The following is a 16,274-nucleotide window of genomic DNA, read 5'->3' as shown; positions in this document are numbered from 1 at the left end:
TCTAACGTTGTTGGAATCTGGTTTGAACTTTGATTATCAGAACCGACATAACTAATCTTTCCGGTTCTTGAATTGTAAGTTATAGGAAGATCAAGTGCTGTGATGATTTCGTTTTGAAGAGGAGATGAACTAAAATTTGTCAAAAGACTTGTTCTGCTCAAGATTCATCCAGATCTGTTTTCAATGGAATGGAGTAGTGGAGAAACCAGAAAACCCAAGACATAGGTCATCAATCTTCTCAAAAGATGTGGAAGGAGCAGGATACAAATTCTGTTTCTGAACAGAACAGATCCATAACTCACGGATCAATTGCAGCAGGAAAAAAAAGGTGAAACTTCATTGCCTATAGTTACAGAGATCATCTACATCTCAGCTGAACAGCACACTATCCTCCAGTTGGACTAAAATTTCAGTAATATGTAAAAACAACAAAACTACGATGTAAAACTACAAAGCCGATGTGTCAAAACGACTAAACTGATGTGACCACTGATTAGAAACATTGAACTGCAGACTGTTTTCCGGTGGACAATATTTCTTCTTCCCTGTAGGGTAACATCCTTGTGTGTGTGTGTGTGTGTGTTTTTTTTTTTTTTTTCATTTAACTTCAAAGAAGCTCTTATCTCTGTTTTCCAATGATCACTGACAATGTTTCTTCTTCCCTGTAGGTGTTTCCCATCATATATAGCTATTTCCAATTTTAAGCGAAGCAATCTTTTCTATGCAAGGTAATAGATTATTACTTTAGCCAACTAATTACTTCATTTCTGCTAGCTTATCTTAAAAGCCATTATTAACTACCAAATGCATCTATATTGTTGTCCCCCAAAGGTTTTTCTATACGTGTGCAAAACATAATTGAAAAAGAATCCATTCATTTATGTTTCAGTAGTTGTCTGTCCAGAAAAGTTTAACGGTATCTTTGGATGCATCTACAAATTTTTTGCTTATATCTTATATATGCACACAATTTAGAAGTTAAATCTGATGATTTGCTAATGATGGTTACAATTGTTTTAGAAATGATTAGTAGTGGCTTCTCAAGAGGCCTTCAGAGAGTAGAAAACCATGAGCAAAAAGTGCCTGATATGAAAGTAGAAAAACAGCTGGGTTTAATTTTTATCTAATTATGTAATTCCATGGCATTTTTTCCATTTTTATCTCCATTTCTTCACCGTGTGTTTTTTGTTCGAATCTCCGTGATTTGAGTTTTTGAGTGATGGAGAGAAGAGGCTTAAGAGGCTATATATCTTCCTTGCAATCCGGGTCCTTTTGGAACCAATTATGTAGACAGTTTTGCAGTTTCTAAAAAATTTCTTTGCCTGTTGCTGTGTTGATTGCCGGATGCTACAAGTGTGGAGGCCAAAGTTATTAGACAATATCTCACATGTATGCGTAAGCTAATCACTTGCATGTAATTAGTTGGGCATGACACAAGTAGTTGCCATCTTAATTTTAGTCCCTCACTTTAATCAGATCCTTTGGTGGCTCTTGTGGTCATTAAAACATCCCATTTGCTTAGAGAGGTAACTACGTCACTGATCGATTGGTTTTCTAGGGAGTAGGGGCTTGAGATGTGTAATATTATGTAAAGGCTGTGCTTCTTTGAGCTTGCTTATTTTTCGTCTTTGTAAAGGTTGTGGTCCCCATGTGAACAGATTTTAGAACATATGTTACAAGGCCAAGGACCAAGGCATACAAGTCTTAGAGCCACTTGGGCTATCTTGGGTGAGGCTTGGGTCTTAAATTTTTATCTTGGGCCATGCCTGAATGTAGAATTTCTAACCTTCACATGTACCCATCCCATTGACAGTCTCAACTTTGAAGCATCTAGGGTAATCAAACACTAAATAAAATTTGTCAGCTGCAATCACGAGTGCAAGCTTCTGAGAGAGAAAAATGTGCCAGATGAAAATCAATTTATTGACAGCTAAGGAAGACCTATGCAATGGTCTATTAGAACTTGGACTCTTTCTTTAGTTACAAAACATTTTAACCTCATATTAATTTATATCTAAAATGCACCTTTTTGTCGCGACAATACCTTCTTTCTAGGAATAACATATTCTTCTATGGAATAGCATGTGTTATCATTGTATTTTTTTTCATGTTTTTTTTATCAGGTTCCTCTCCCAAGTTTGGGACTAAAATGGATTAATTTTCTATGGAAGATCAAGTGCTGTGATGATTTGGTTTTTCTACATAAATTTTCATATATTGTGTCTCATTTTATTTTATGGATTAATTTTCTCATCATTCTTTCATGCATTCTTTTGGTCGCCCCATGTGAATGATCGTCAAGTTGGAAACACTCACACTACATCATTCTTTCATGCATTCTTTTTTTTTTTTTGTTGCCTCTTTCCTTCTATGCTTCTATGGTTTATTTGATTTGGGTTTTGCTTTGCACTGGGTACTAGAGGTCATGGGAGAGCTTTGGATCAAGAGAAAAGTGATCCTTTGGATCTACATAATGGAAATCGTGAGTTCTTTTTGCTATTTGTTGCCTCTTTCCTTCTATTTATTAGGATGTGGAAACACTATTGATATGATCTTTTGTCTCTTCAGTAATTGTTCATCTATAAGTGTATTCAAGATGCTATCTAATTGTACATCTACATTTATGATATGCATAATCTGGTGGTGGGTGGCGCCAAGATGAAGAAAAGACCCTTGAGGGAGATAACCGTCCATGGGGTTAAGCATGGTGGGGTTTATTTGTAATTGCCGAATTGGTATGCAAAAATCTCCTATTTCTGTTATCTATTTTGAATTTTAGCATCATGATTTGGTTTTTGTTTTTTAAATTTTCTATTCCTATGGTGTTCTCTATATCTTTCATGAAAGTATGGTGCAGTCCTTCTCTCCTTCTGGAGGAATTGTCTCAAGTATGTTACTATCACTTTATATGATGGCTGGTTAACATTTTACTTCAAATTTTTCAGCAAGTAAGCTTTTTCCATGATGTGGCAAATTGTTAGGTAACCAGTTAAAATTATATGGTAATTGAAACATTTGCATGGTATAAAGTGCTTGAATTTGTATGCTAGGGATCATGGGTCCAGTTGGTGATGTGTCTACAATGTCCCCATTTGCACATGGGAGTGTTGCTTTACAAGAATCCGACCTTAACCATTCCCAACTGTCATATATTTGCACATGGGAGTGTTGCTTTGCTAGAATCCGACCTTAAGCATTCCCACCTGTCATATTTTTGCAAGAATCCGACCTTATTAATTTACCTACAGTTCAAACTCATCTCCAACTATAGATGGTAAAAGATTATCATTAAAACCATTAACAATCATGAAAGTGTAATTCATTTCAATTCGGGCAAATTGTATGTTTTATGTGACACTTTGAGTAATGCGGACAAATATGATTTTAGGTATAAAACATGGGCTGTGCAACATTAGTATCATGCTGTTAGTGCTAAAATCTGTGAACACTTTGAATTTCCAAATAAAATAATATTAATGTTCAACATTCTATTTGATTCTTGGTTGATGCAATGCTGGGCATAGAATTCAAAGTTATGTCGTCGTTTTAATGTTTAAAAGCTACTGATATCAAACATTTTGAACCTATTTAAATAGTGAGGAATTATATGATGAAAGGCTGTATAAACACGTAAAGGTGGTACGACGGAAGTACCACCCTTGATATTTGATCCAACAGCAGCTCCTAAAAAAGTGAGCTGCTGTTATCAAGGATGGGATGATGGATACTTGTTTATATGGCCCTTCATCATATAATTTCTCTTAAATATTAACTTTAAAATCAGTGTCTCTATGCCCACATATTCATAAAATCAGCATTGAATGGCTTCGCATGTCCATTACTGAGGAGCCCTTGTGATCACTACCTTAGAACAATCAATAAAGACTTCGATCAGGTGAGGAGGCTTTTTTCTTTCACATATTTATGTTTTAGGATTGAGTTTTTATATGATGAAGAGCCGTATAAAGCAGTATTGGAGTACGTTGGAGATCCCATCCTTGATATTTTGATCCAACAGCAGCTCACTTTTTGAGGCAAAAAGTGAGTTGCTGTTGGATCAAATATGAAGGATGGGATCTCCAATACTGCTTTATACGGCTCTTCATCATATAAAAACTCATGTTTTAGTAGCTATTATCATCTCTTAAAGAAATCCTATTCAAATCCTTGTTTTTTATTAGGACATTGAGCAAGGGATAGGGAAAGCAATTGACATTCTTGTGAAGTCATACAAGTCATCCATCACTTATAAACAAGTACCAAGACATACCCATCAAAAAAAAAAACAAGTATCAAGACACGAGATATGTAAAATGGTAAGCCCTATAGTTGAACCTACTAGTATTCTAAAAGCCCATGGGTCAATTCATAACTTGTTGATGCGTAAGCAAGTCGACCCGGCTAAGGTTTTCCTAGACTTGGCTTGGTCGAACAAGTTGTTTGCTGTTTTAGACAACTTTTTATGACTTTGGTCTAATTATATTTGTGCTAATGACATGCTTCCAAAGGCCCATTTGATTTGTAGGAAGGAGGATCTTTGGAGATGAACGAAATCCAAGCTAGTTTCCTTACTCAATGCGTTGTCCTCACCAAAAGATCCTTTGTGAACATGTACAGGGACCTAGGCTACTATTGGCTACATCTTGCAATTTGCATCGCAATATCTCTGTGCATTGGCACCATATACACTAACATTGGCTACAGTTTTGGGTCAATTCAGGTGGGATTTATTAAGGCATTTGTTTTATGTTTCTAGTTTACAAAGTTATAATGATAGAATTTTTTTAAATTTTTAGAAAATGATTCACCAAATGATCCTTATTTTGGTTTCGTTTTCTAAACAGTCATTATGAGTATTTTGGTATTTTACTTATGCTTTAAGAAAACTTGTTTTTACGTCTAAATTTTAGTTCCACATCTGTAAGTTTTGAAAACTTAATCCCCTTGAAATGAAAACACAAGCATATTATATCATGCTATAGAAAATCACCTACAACTCAAGAAAACAAGGATGAATATGTTAGCTCATATAATTTTGATTGGTTTTTATTTTTTCAGGAGAGAGGGTCAATGCTCATATTTATATCTTCATTCTTGACATTCATGACGATTGGCGGATTCCCATTTGAATGGTTGCACAAGATCGAACAACTATAAGCTATTGTATTTATCCATGTTCCACGCCAGTGTGATAATTTATATGGTTTTCTTCTTTTTTACAATCTTTGCTTGTAACTTTAGCTTGTTTACAATCTTCAATATATTGTCCTTGCTTGTAAATTTAGTTTGTTATATAATTATAATTTGTAAAGATGGTTTGTTTCAATGCCTTTGTAGTGTGAGATTGTATAATAGGAGCCCTATGTACATGTTACAGGTTGTATCTCCATTTGATGGACAAATTCAAAATAAAGGGATTTTAAAAAAAAAATATTTATCTATATTTAGCTACGGTCAGGACCGTCGGTGATTTCAACAATGAAAGTGCAGCCATATCCTATTCAACGACGTTTTGTGAGTGTCAGTCTTATCACCGACGCTCCAAAACCGTCGTTGAATAGCATATTCACCAATGGTCAGTAACCGTCGGTGTACTTACCAACGCTCCAAAAACGACGGTAAATATACGTATCCAAAGGCCCACTTGGGATTTAACGACGGTCGTGACCGTCGGTGTAATATTATATACACCGACGGTTTCTTAAAACGTCGGCGATTACCTTAACAGCAACGTTTGATTTTTATTTATAACGACATTCATAAACGCCGGTATAAATGGTATCACCGACGTTTATTGAAAAACGTTGGTATATACATTTAGGCACGGTAGCATCCGTGACGTTCACTAAAAGTGTCGCTGTAAGTTACACCGACATTCATTGGTATATACACCAACGGTCATGACCGTCGGTGAATGTCCCTTTTCTTGTAGTGTGCCTCTTAATTATTAAGAACTTTCCAAAGGGTTTTGTGCAATGGGAATCAATAATAAGGGGGAAATGTTTTAAAGATGTGAAAGAGGTAGATGTCTCTTAATAATAAAGATGTGAAAGAGGGTGGTGTCTCTTAATTATTAAGAACTTTCCAAAGGGTTTTGTGCAATGGGAATCAATAATAAGGGGGAAATGTTTTAAAGATGTGAAAGAGGGTAGGTGTCTCTTAATAATAAAGATGGTTGTAATCAACACACCACAAGACCTCAACAAAACAAAGAGCAAGTGTCTGTTCTCCATGCCAGGTGGGAGACAAAATAGTTTTTAACCCAAACCAAGTGGGTCACACCTCCTATGAAGAGAAAACCCCAACAAATTTTATGAATTAATAATATTTTTAATATATTTAAAACGAGGCATGATAGACTGAAGTGTGCCGTTGCAAAACCAGTTACAAGAGTGCTCTTATTGGTCCTTATCAACAAAGTGCATTTATTGTTCCTTTATTTTTTGGGCAATAATATATTCACACCCCATGTAGGATTATTCCCACCCCTATTAACGTGAATTGACGTTAAAAACTGTAAAAGTCTGCCTCAATTAAAGTTAAAAGGGGTGTGAATCATCCTACATGGGTGCGAATTTATAATTGCCCTAATTTTATAGTGGTCGACGACATTTCCTTATTTTTTTTGTGCCCTTATAAATGCACTTTCTTGAGATGGACCAATGGGGGCTCCCTTGTATTGTATGCTCCACCATGGCCTCTACCCCATCTAAACCATCCCCTCCTTCTACCTCTTCATCACCCCCTAAAAGTGGTTATTTTCAAGAAAAGGCAAACAAAAGGTTTTGAAGTAATGGGTTTAAATATCATTTTTCTTAACCATTTTGTAAAGAATTTTAATTTCAATCAGTGGGATGTTTTTGAAGTAAGGGCTACAAATACCTCTCTCTCCTTCCTTTGGTAAAGCACTGGGATGTTTCATCAAAGACAAAAGTAAAGAATTTTTATTTCAATCAAAAGATCGACTATGGTAGGGAATAAAGCTATATATTCCCTTAGACGTGATAGTAATGGCTTTAAATATCATTTTTCTTAACCATTTTGTAAAGAATTTTAATTTCAATCCGTGGATGTTTTTGAAGTAATGGCTACAAATACCTCTCTCTCCTTCCTTTGGTAAAGCACTGGGATGTTTCATTAAAGACAAAAAGTAAAGAATTTTTATTTCAATCAAAAGAGATGTAGTATGGTAGGGAATAAAGCTATATATTCCCTTACTATCTTACCCTAACCCTTACATGTAATATATTTTTTCCTATATAAATAGTGGCCATGGGAGCTCATCCCAACACATCCACACCTTGTTATCTTGCATGGCACTTAGAAGATCATTCCTTCTCGGCCTTCTCCTTCTTGTGGCCTCCTTGGCCCATGCCAAAGGGGCTGCGCAATGTAATGGCATGCCTCCACTTGGACGAGGCACCTTCCCTAAGGGTTTCATTTTCGGGGGTGCATCTTCGGCTTATCAGGTCCTGCACCCTCTGTATCTTTTTCGACCTAAAATGGGAAAAATTTAAGCCTGTTTTTCCACGTAAAATGGACGTAAAATTTGTTTTACGCCCATTTTGCGTCGAATGAAACAGAGAACAAATATCATTCTTCTCTGAAGTACTAAGATGTTCTTATCTACTAAAAATATTATACTTTACATGGCTTACAATCTCTTTACAGATAGAAGGAGGTGTTGAGTATAAAGGCAAAAGTGTATGGGACAATTTCACACACCAGTACCCAGGTCTCTAGAATTTCTTTGCTTCTTTTTCATCTACAGCTTTTCTAAAGCCTCTAAGCCATGCCAGAGTGTAATATTGAAAATGTTATGAGGACGCAAGGTTGTGTAATAAATATGTGGAAAACCCATACCAAGACACTCTTCAGTCTTGGTTTTCCAAGATACCCCTCTTAGATTTGCGACGTTTTTCAAAGTAGATAACGTTTTCTTAACATGGGAGAGATGGAAATTTTTGATAAAATATTATAATACAAGATAAGCTCTAGACGAACTGAGTCTGATTCTGTATTTAGCCATGTGACGCAATGGGAAGGGATGTTAGGAACATTCCTTAGGATCCTTCTAAAGGCGTGTGTTCCTAGCATCTCTTAATAAAAATATATTACTGGGAAGGGCACACTGAAAGTGCAATGCAAGTGTAAGAATGAATGTAGTGCAATCTCTCTCTCTCTCTCTCTCTAACACAAATTAATTTTGGGTATACACCCATATTTCAATACGGGCCTCTTTTTTTATGCAAAATGGTGAATAGTTTCGGCAACCAACACTTGGGCCCTGTTTGTTTTGGACGTTGAGGATCGATTTGAGTCAAAAACTGATCATTGGACACAATTTGGCATTCAAATTCGAGTCATAATCATTTCTGGACTCAAAATCAATTGTCAAAATCATTTTTTGATGCAGTTCTTAATACTTTAAGTTACTATGTTTCTCATTTTACATATATATGAGTTTATATGTGGCAGAGATGGTAGCCGACGGAAGCAATGGAGACATAGCTATAGACTCTTACAATCGTTACCAGGTTATTTGTCACTCCTTCTACGTATTCAATATTTTGTTTTTGTTTTCTGATTTTTTTTCCTTGTTGATCATGAAAATTGCAGGAAGATGTTGATGCTTTGAAAGCGATTGGAATGGATGCTTACAGATTCTCCATTGCTTGGACGAGAATATTGCCTCGTAAGAGAGAGAAAATAAAAAGAAATTTAAACCCCAAAACAAGGGAGACTACAACTCAACTCAACCCAACTCAACTAAGCCTTTGTCCCAATAAAAGGGAGACTAGAATGGCAATATTCCGGTTGTACGAAATTTTAAAATCGAGATGATTGATAAACTTAAAAATCACCCATTTATAAGAAAATAATCTGTTGATCTTAATTTAGAGGGACTGCACATTATGGAAACCTCTGTAGATCGGAGGGTTAGGATCATCCCATGGAAATGATTTTGTTGGGGACACAACATTTTTATGTTGTGGCCTAGCAAATGAACGGATCATCATCTGAAGTGGGCTGTAAATTAATTTTTGAAAATTACACACATCAAATAAAATCTCTTAATTATTTTAAGCTATTAGAATTCCCAAAAGTTATCAACAGTGAGTAACAAAAAATTTAATAAAGTGCCAATGCCACTACAAATAATTTCCTAAAAAAAATTTGCAACAGTTATTAAGTTGAGTTTCTTCAATTTCTTACCCTTCAGATGGAAATCTGCGTGGGGGAATCAACAAGGACGGAATCAGATACTACAACGATCTCATCAATGAGATCATAAGCAAAGGTCATCTCTCTCTCTCTCTCTCTCTCTCTCTCTCTCTCTCTCTCTCTCTCTCTCTCTCTCTCTCTCTCATCTAACTCTCATTCACAGGCATGAAGCCCTTTGCAACTCTCTTTCACTGGGATTCTCCCCAAGACCTCGAAGATGAATATGGTGGTTTTTTAAACAAAAGCATAGTGTCAGTATAAGAACCCTCCAAACCTTCACTCTTTTATAAAACAAGACCTTCACAATTCATGAGGCAATAAGCTTAATTATGTGTTGGTTGCATTATTTTACAGGCAAGATTTTTCCGACTTTGCCAATATTTGTTTTAATGAGTTCGGAGACCGGGTTAAGTATTGGATCACCTTCAATGAGCCATGGACTTACAGTAACATGGGGTATGCAATGGGCGTTTTCGCGCCCGGTCGATGTTCCAAGTACGAAGCAGGAAAGTGCGCTGTTGGGGATTCCGGCACCGAGCCTTATATCGTGACACATCACATTCTTCTTGCTCATGCAGCCACCGTAAAATTATACAGGATGAGGTACCAGGTAATTAAGTAAGGCTTCTTAAACATGTAAAATTAAAATAACAACTTTTCGTAACACAAGTGTCTTTTGAATGGAAGTTCACAAGACTCAGGACATGAAGTTCACAAAAAAAATTGTCCAAGACCCTCACCAAGAGCCCATCATACCGCTACCAAATTAGTTGATTGAGTACTTCACAAGCACTGAACATTTAGATCTCTTAGGCTTAGTTTTTGTCGTGCATATGTGCTGACCCTTGGTTCTCCCCCTCTCGCATGTTCCGAGTTTGGTATAGTTTTGTGCTTTTACTGTATCATATATCTTTCTCTTTTTCTAATAAATCGGTCGGGTCCGTGTTAAACCCCAGCTTACCCATAAAAAAAGTGTCTTTACTTTGAATGGAATACCATTTCACAAAACAGAAGTGTCTTTTTGAAAATACTCATTTTTCAAATTTTAAGAATAAAATATTTTGAAAATATCCAGCAGGGTTGCCTAAGGCCTCAACCATAACCTAACCAGAAATTAAATTGGGTTGGCTTTTCCAATGCCTAACTCAACCCAACCTGAGCCAAAATGGGATTGGGTACGACCCAAGTTGCACCCCTAGCAGAAACCATATTTGAACGGTTTTGATCTACTCTGATCACAGGAATGCCAGAAGGGTGTTATTGGAATGACCCTAAATTGCGACTGGCAGTTGCCTTACTCCAACTCCACGGCCGATATTGATGCTGCTAAACGAGCTGTTGACTTCATGTATGGATGGTAAGACAATTGAAGCTCTAATCTCTAATCTATAACAGTCTCATATCAACAAGGATAGGGGATCTTATCTCCTTTCCAGATGATCATTAACAAAAATAAATACAAGATTAGTACTTTAATTGCTTAAAGTTGTTTCTCATGGTTCTTAGGTATATGAACCCCACAACCTTTGGTGAATATCCAGACTCCATGAGGGCCAATGCTGGAGATCGGTTGCCGCATTTTACTAAAGAGGAGTCTGATTCGCTGAGAGGATCATATGATTTTGTGGGAGTAAATTACTACACTACAATGTATGCAGCTGATATTCCACAAAGTGTTAAGCTTAACATAAGCTTCACGACCGATTCTCGGGCAAATCTCACAGGCAAAGTTCCAATCCTTGCTAGTATTTGTTCTACCATTTTTCTTTTTTATTTTTACCTCATGGAAAAAAAAAACAAAAATAGGAACAAATTCTTAGAAATTATGTACGTGCGATTGAGTATTTATTTTCCTGTGACAGCGGTGAGGAATGGGATACCCATTGGACCCCAGGTATGTTTACAAAGGGCACTATGTCCTAGCCCATTGGTTATAAAATGGTGGGGCCCATTCCATAAAAAAATAGGGTGTAAAATGGAGGTCCCGCCCCCTCAAAATATGATGTAAAATGGTCAAAATATGATGGAAAAAGGTGGGCCCCACCCTGTGCATGTGTTTGTGTGGTGATGGTGTGCCCCACACCATCGACAGATATTAAATGGTGAACCCCACACTATGCCTGGGTTCGGGAGGAGATGGTGGGTCCTACTCCATCAATTCTCTTCCCAATCCATGAAGAGAATTGAATGTATTTCCACCCCCATTCCCCACATTTCCACCCCTTTTATCATTGTCAGGAAAAGACAAACAAAAAGGGGTTGGAAATATCAATATAATACCCTCTTTTCCTAGGTGTTCTCACTTAAGGGTGTCAATTTTGGCTCGGGCTCGAAAGCTCGCTCGAGCTCAGCTTGAAAAAAGCTCGGCTCGAATCCTTAACGAGCCGAGCCGAGCCGGCTCGCCAGGCTCGTTAAGCTTAACGAGCCGAGCTCGATTTAGGCCAGGCTTGGCTCGGCTCGGCTCGTTAAGGCTCGTTAAGAATTTAATATATTTTAATATATATATTATATATTAATATATACATTAAAAGAGTTGTCCAGGGAGTGAAAGGGGGGGGCAAAATATGTCACTTCATTTTTGGAACCCCATTTGTTACTAGGACCACCCTTCATAGTGTAAAAAAAGTAGTCAAATTACACTAGTAGGGCTGTCCGGGGAAGATGAGGGGTGTGAACTTAATATAACCCGAGCTCGGTAAGGCTCGCGAGCCTGGCCGAGCCGAGCCCGAGCCGAGCTTTTGAGCTTAACGAGCCGAGCCGGGCCTGGCCAAGCTCGGCTCGGCTCGTTTACACCCCTATTCTCACTCCTATATTCAGTAGAAGCTGAATTTTGCAGGCTGGTTCTTCTTGGCTCTACGTTTACCCACTTGGAATATATGACCTCTTGACCTATACCAAGGAAAAATACAACGACCCTGTCATCTACATTACAGAGAATGGTAAGATGATAAATACCTTTATAGCTCAATCTCTTTCTTCTTTCAATATGTATTAAACATGGGCATAAGCATAGTTAGCTTTATTTTGCCCACTCTTCCAATTTTTGCAGGAGTGGATGAGGTCAATGACGAGAGCTTACCACTCATCCAAGCCCTAAATGACACTATGAGAGTCGACTTCTACTGTCAGCATCTTATATACGTTCACCAAGCCATTTGGTAAGTCTGTGTGCGTATATTTTTGCAATCTAATGCAGGGGGCATTGGGGGAATAATGTTGGGGGTTCCACACTAAAGCAACAATCTCACATTGGAGAAGTAAGTGAAGTAAGGGCTTAAAAGTACTTGGCACCCTCCCCTTTAAGGCTAGCTTTTAAGGATGAGTTCTACCAGGGTCCCAACAAGGGGTATCAGAGCTAGGGGAACTGAGGCGTGTCAACTCTAGTTTGCCCTAAAATACATAGAAAATCCCTCGGCGAAAATCTCGAATCCCATGTTGTTCCCGCATGGAGGGAGAGATTGTCGGGGGTTCCACGCAAAAGCAATGATCCCACATCAGAAAAGTAAAGTGATGTGGAAAGGTTTATCAGGACTAGGGCACCCTCCAGTTAACACCTAGCTTCAAAATGGTGACCCCATTTTGATAAATGTAGCGAATTTGTAATCTAAATAAAGTAAATTATATAACTTCACTAGCTTGAGTAAATGGTACAAATACTTAAAGAGGGCTGCATATTTGTAACTAAACACAATTGATATTTTTGGAATAAATAGTTTATCCTCAACTAATATTCTCTAACTGAGATAACTTCAAGACTTAAGAAGGAATCTTCACACACACACTCGCGCGCACGCACACAAGAAAATGATATTTCCACCCCTTTCACACCATTTTCACCTATTCAGTGACATTGTGGATAATTACTAATGATTTTTGGAGATTCTTAGGATTTTTTGTACACTAATTCCTTTTTCTATCTTTTCCTTTTTTTTTCTTTTTTTTTTTAATTGCAGTGAGGGTGTGGACGTGAGGGGATATTTTGCATGGTCAATCTTAGATAACTTTGAATGGAATGAAGGCTACACAGTACGATTTGGTCTCATATTTGTGGACTATAAAAATGACCTGACCAGAGTCAGAAAGAAATCTGCCTACTGGTTTTCACAATTGCTTAAAAATGGTGGACACAAAAAAATCCTAAAGTCACCTCTTGTCCGAGCAGGAGGAGCCTTAGTTGCACCAGATAAAGTTCTTAAGCTCTCAGTTGAATGAGAAACGAATAAGGGAGATGGAAATCGTATTTCTAAGCAATAAAAAAAAGTGTGTGTTAGGATGTGCTTGTTATTAGCCATCTTTTTAGTAGTAGGCTAGGCTAGTGTTTAGTAGTTGCCTAGTGTTTTAGACAAATAAATGAAGGCTAGATGCGTCATGGGCCATCATGTTTCCAGACGTATGTCTTCTTTGCTTGTAATAAAATTAGCTTCTTTAAGTTTGATCTTTGCTCTTGATGTTGTTGTGATGACAGTGGTGGTAATTAATTTTATATAATTTTATTTAGGCCATGTTCATTTTGGATTTTGATAATTGATTTTGAAGTACCGGGATTAGGCTTTTTGTTTGTAGTTTGTAGAACCCATTGTGAGTCCAAAACTGATTATTAAACTCAAAATTAAACGTAAATTTAAGTCATATAATCAGTTTTGGATTCACAATCGGTTACCAAAATCCAAACAAACAGAGGCTTAATTTTGAGTCCAATAATCAGTTATACAGTTCTCAAAAGGAAAATGGTATATTCTCCCTGTTTCTTTCCTGGGACACCCTCTAGTAGAGTAAAAAGAGTAGTTAATTATCTGGCCTGCAGAGAGAATTGTAATCTTGATCCCATTGATCTTACACAAAAATCAACAGCTTGTATTCCATCTGCCGACCACTAAAGATGCTTTAGTGATCAAAATTCTAGGATCATCCGACCATAAATTTCTAATCAGGTTGAATATGGTTGATATATTGACAACCATGAAATGAGCCATGCATAGTCTAGATTCCATGCCGATCGAACAGGCAGCCTGATGAGGGAAAAATAACGGTCTAATCATAGGCCGCCACGTGGCAAAGAGTATGTGCGTAATCTTACTTAACTTGGAAAGTTCTAGACCAAGCACGTGCCTAATCACAAGGTGACACTTGTCCAGGGGCATTAAGGTAATCTCACACCTAACCCCTCTTTAGCCTACTACTATAAAGAACAACAACCCGCTCAACCAGAACCTCAGATGCAAACAGCTCCACCTACCGCAGAGCAGTTCAATGTAGTGGTACACCAAGTTGCAACTCTAACTGATCAGCTCAGATAACGTGAAGAGCATCACTCTGCTGGAGCTTGGCATGAGGGAAGGTCAGCTCAGCAAGAGAGAGTAGCAACAGAACAAAGACGCACACACGTATCACGGGCGCCATCCCATGTCATCAAAGTGACATCCCTAGCATACCTATGAGCGACAGGCGTCCCCTAGTTACCGTCCATGCCATCATAGAGAGCGCTCAAGGTTGAGGGATCGCCATTCGCTATCCCGAAGAGGTCATCCAGACCCAATAGAGCGCCACCACCGCAGGAGAGGTCCTGAAAACTACTCAAACTCAGCTTTGAGTCCACACCTGGCAAGAATGGTTAGGAGGACAGCGGTTCAAAAACCAGAGAGAGTAGATAAAAAAGCTACTCACGTGGTGCGCAAGCTCGAAGAGATGGACCATCGCATTGGGCTGCTTTTGAAGGAGGACACCCCTGTCGGACAACGGTCGTTTTCAAGCAAACCTCCCTTTACAAAAGAGGTTCTCGGTGCCTCTGCACCGTGCGGATTCAAAATGCAACAACTACCCCAATACGATGGAACCACAGATCCAATCGATCACCTGGAGACTTTTAGAACATTGATGTTTTTGCAAGGAGCTTCAGTTGGATTTCTTTGCAGAGTCTTCCCGACGACTCTTACTGGAGCCGCTCACGACTGGTACTCCGGACTCCAGCCCGGGTCTATTAGTTCCTTTGAGGAGTTTGGCGACAATCTTGCTCGCCACTTCACGAGCAACAGAAGGCAACAGAGAAATGATGCATCCCTAATGGCAGTGAAACAAGATAAAGGTGAATCTTTGAAGGATTACATTAGCCGATTTAACAGGGAAGCCCTTCAGGTCCCAAAACTGGATCCATCAGCCGCAATGAATGCCTTGTTGACGGGAATGAGGTCTGCGGACTTCAGGCTCTCCATAGCCAAGAAGACTCCTTCCACCCTAGCTGACTTTATCGCCCGGGCTGAAAAATTCATCACAGCTGAAGAAACTCTACCTGCCCTAAACTTGAACCTAGGTGGCCAGAATGATGAAAAGAGAAGAGTCAGGGATGAAGATAAGAATGGGTCGGGGTCGGCTCCAAAGCTCCGTCGCGACGAGAGGCAACCCTGTAGGGAAAGAAGCCTGCTCCGCAGGGAAGAAGAGTACACACCCCTTAACGCAAGGAGGGAGCGGATCTTAACTGCCATCCAAGGAAAACGGTTCTTCACATGGCCTCAAAGTTGCAGACACCCTGGGACAAGAGAAATAAGTCGAAATATTGTCGGTTTCACAAAGACCATGGCCATGACACAAATGAATGCCGTCATCTCAAGTAAGAGATCGAAAACCTTATACAAAGAGGATATCTCAAAGATTATGTCAAAGGAGGAGGTCGCCCCAAAAAGGAACCTCACACACGTAGCCCTTCAAAACGAAAAAGCCCTCAGCGACCTCCTGCTGCGGACAGTCCAAAGAGATCTCCCCCACCTAGAAGCCCTCGCAGAGAAGAACGACGTCTCCAACTTGCTGGGGTCATTGATAGTATTGTAGGTGGCCATGGGATGATCGTTCCCTTTCATTGTGCCTAAGCATGTGCTGGGGGTAAATGTTTTTACTTTAACATAATCTGTGTAAGTGCTCCCTGTGATACACCAAGGGCAACTACGCTCCTTGCATCTAACGACATACTTTGTGGGATTTGTCTCCTGTGGGACAAACACAAAATGATGCCAGATTGCGTACTCTCTTACTTTCTTCTGAAAGACTTTAAGATTTGG

General features: G+C 38.7%; 1 protein-coding gene across 1 annotated transcript; it reads left to right on the top strand.

Annotated features, from left to right (window-relative positions):
* Positions 1–7,301: 7,301 nt before the first annotated feature.
* On the top strand, positions 7,302–13,727 carry LOC143893079 (beta-glucosidase 12-like). The gene is made up of 13 exons (XM_077398032.1): positions 7,302–7,469; positions 7,672–7,735; positions 8,479–8,537; positions 8,620–8,695; positions 9,224–9,301; positions 9,389–9,476; positions 9,580–9,835; positions 10,467–10,582; positions 10,732–10,949; positions 11,088–11,119; positions 12,062–12,164; positions 12,275–12,383; positions 13,179–13,727. The coding sequence occupies exons 1-13, from the start codon at positions 7,314–7,316 to the stop codon at positions 13,435–13,437; spliced, it is 1,614 nt and encodes a 537-aa protein (XP_077254147.1). The 5' UTR covers positions 7,302–7,313; the 3' UTR covers positions 13,438–13,727.
* The last annotated feature ends 2,547 nt before the right edge of the window (positions 13,728–16,274 follow it).

This window comes from Tasmannia lanceolata, unplaced genomic scaffold (assembly GCF_043159265.1).
Source record: "Tasmannia lanceolata isolate RefF3 unplaced genomic scaffold, GAP_Taslan_0.1 ptg000015l, whole genome shotgun sequence".
Lineage (NCBI taxonomy): Eukaryota > Viridiplantae > Streptophyta > Magnoliopsida > Canellales > Winteraceae > Tasmannia > Tasmannia lanceolata.
The sequence above is the reverse complement of the archived record's forward strand: the minus strand, read 5'-3'. Positions and strand labels throughout refer to the sequence as shown.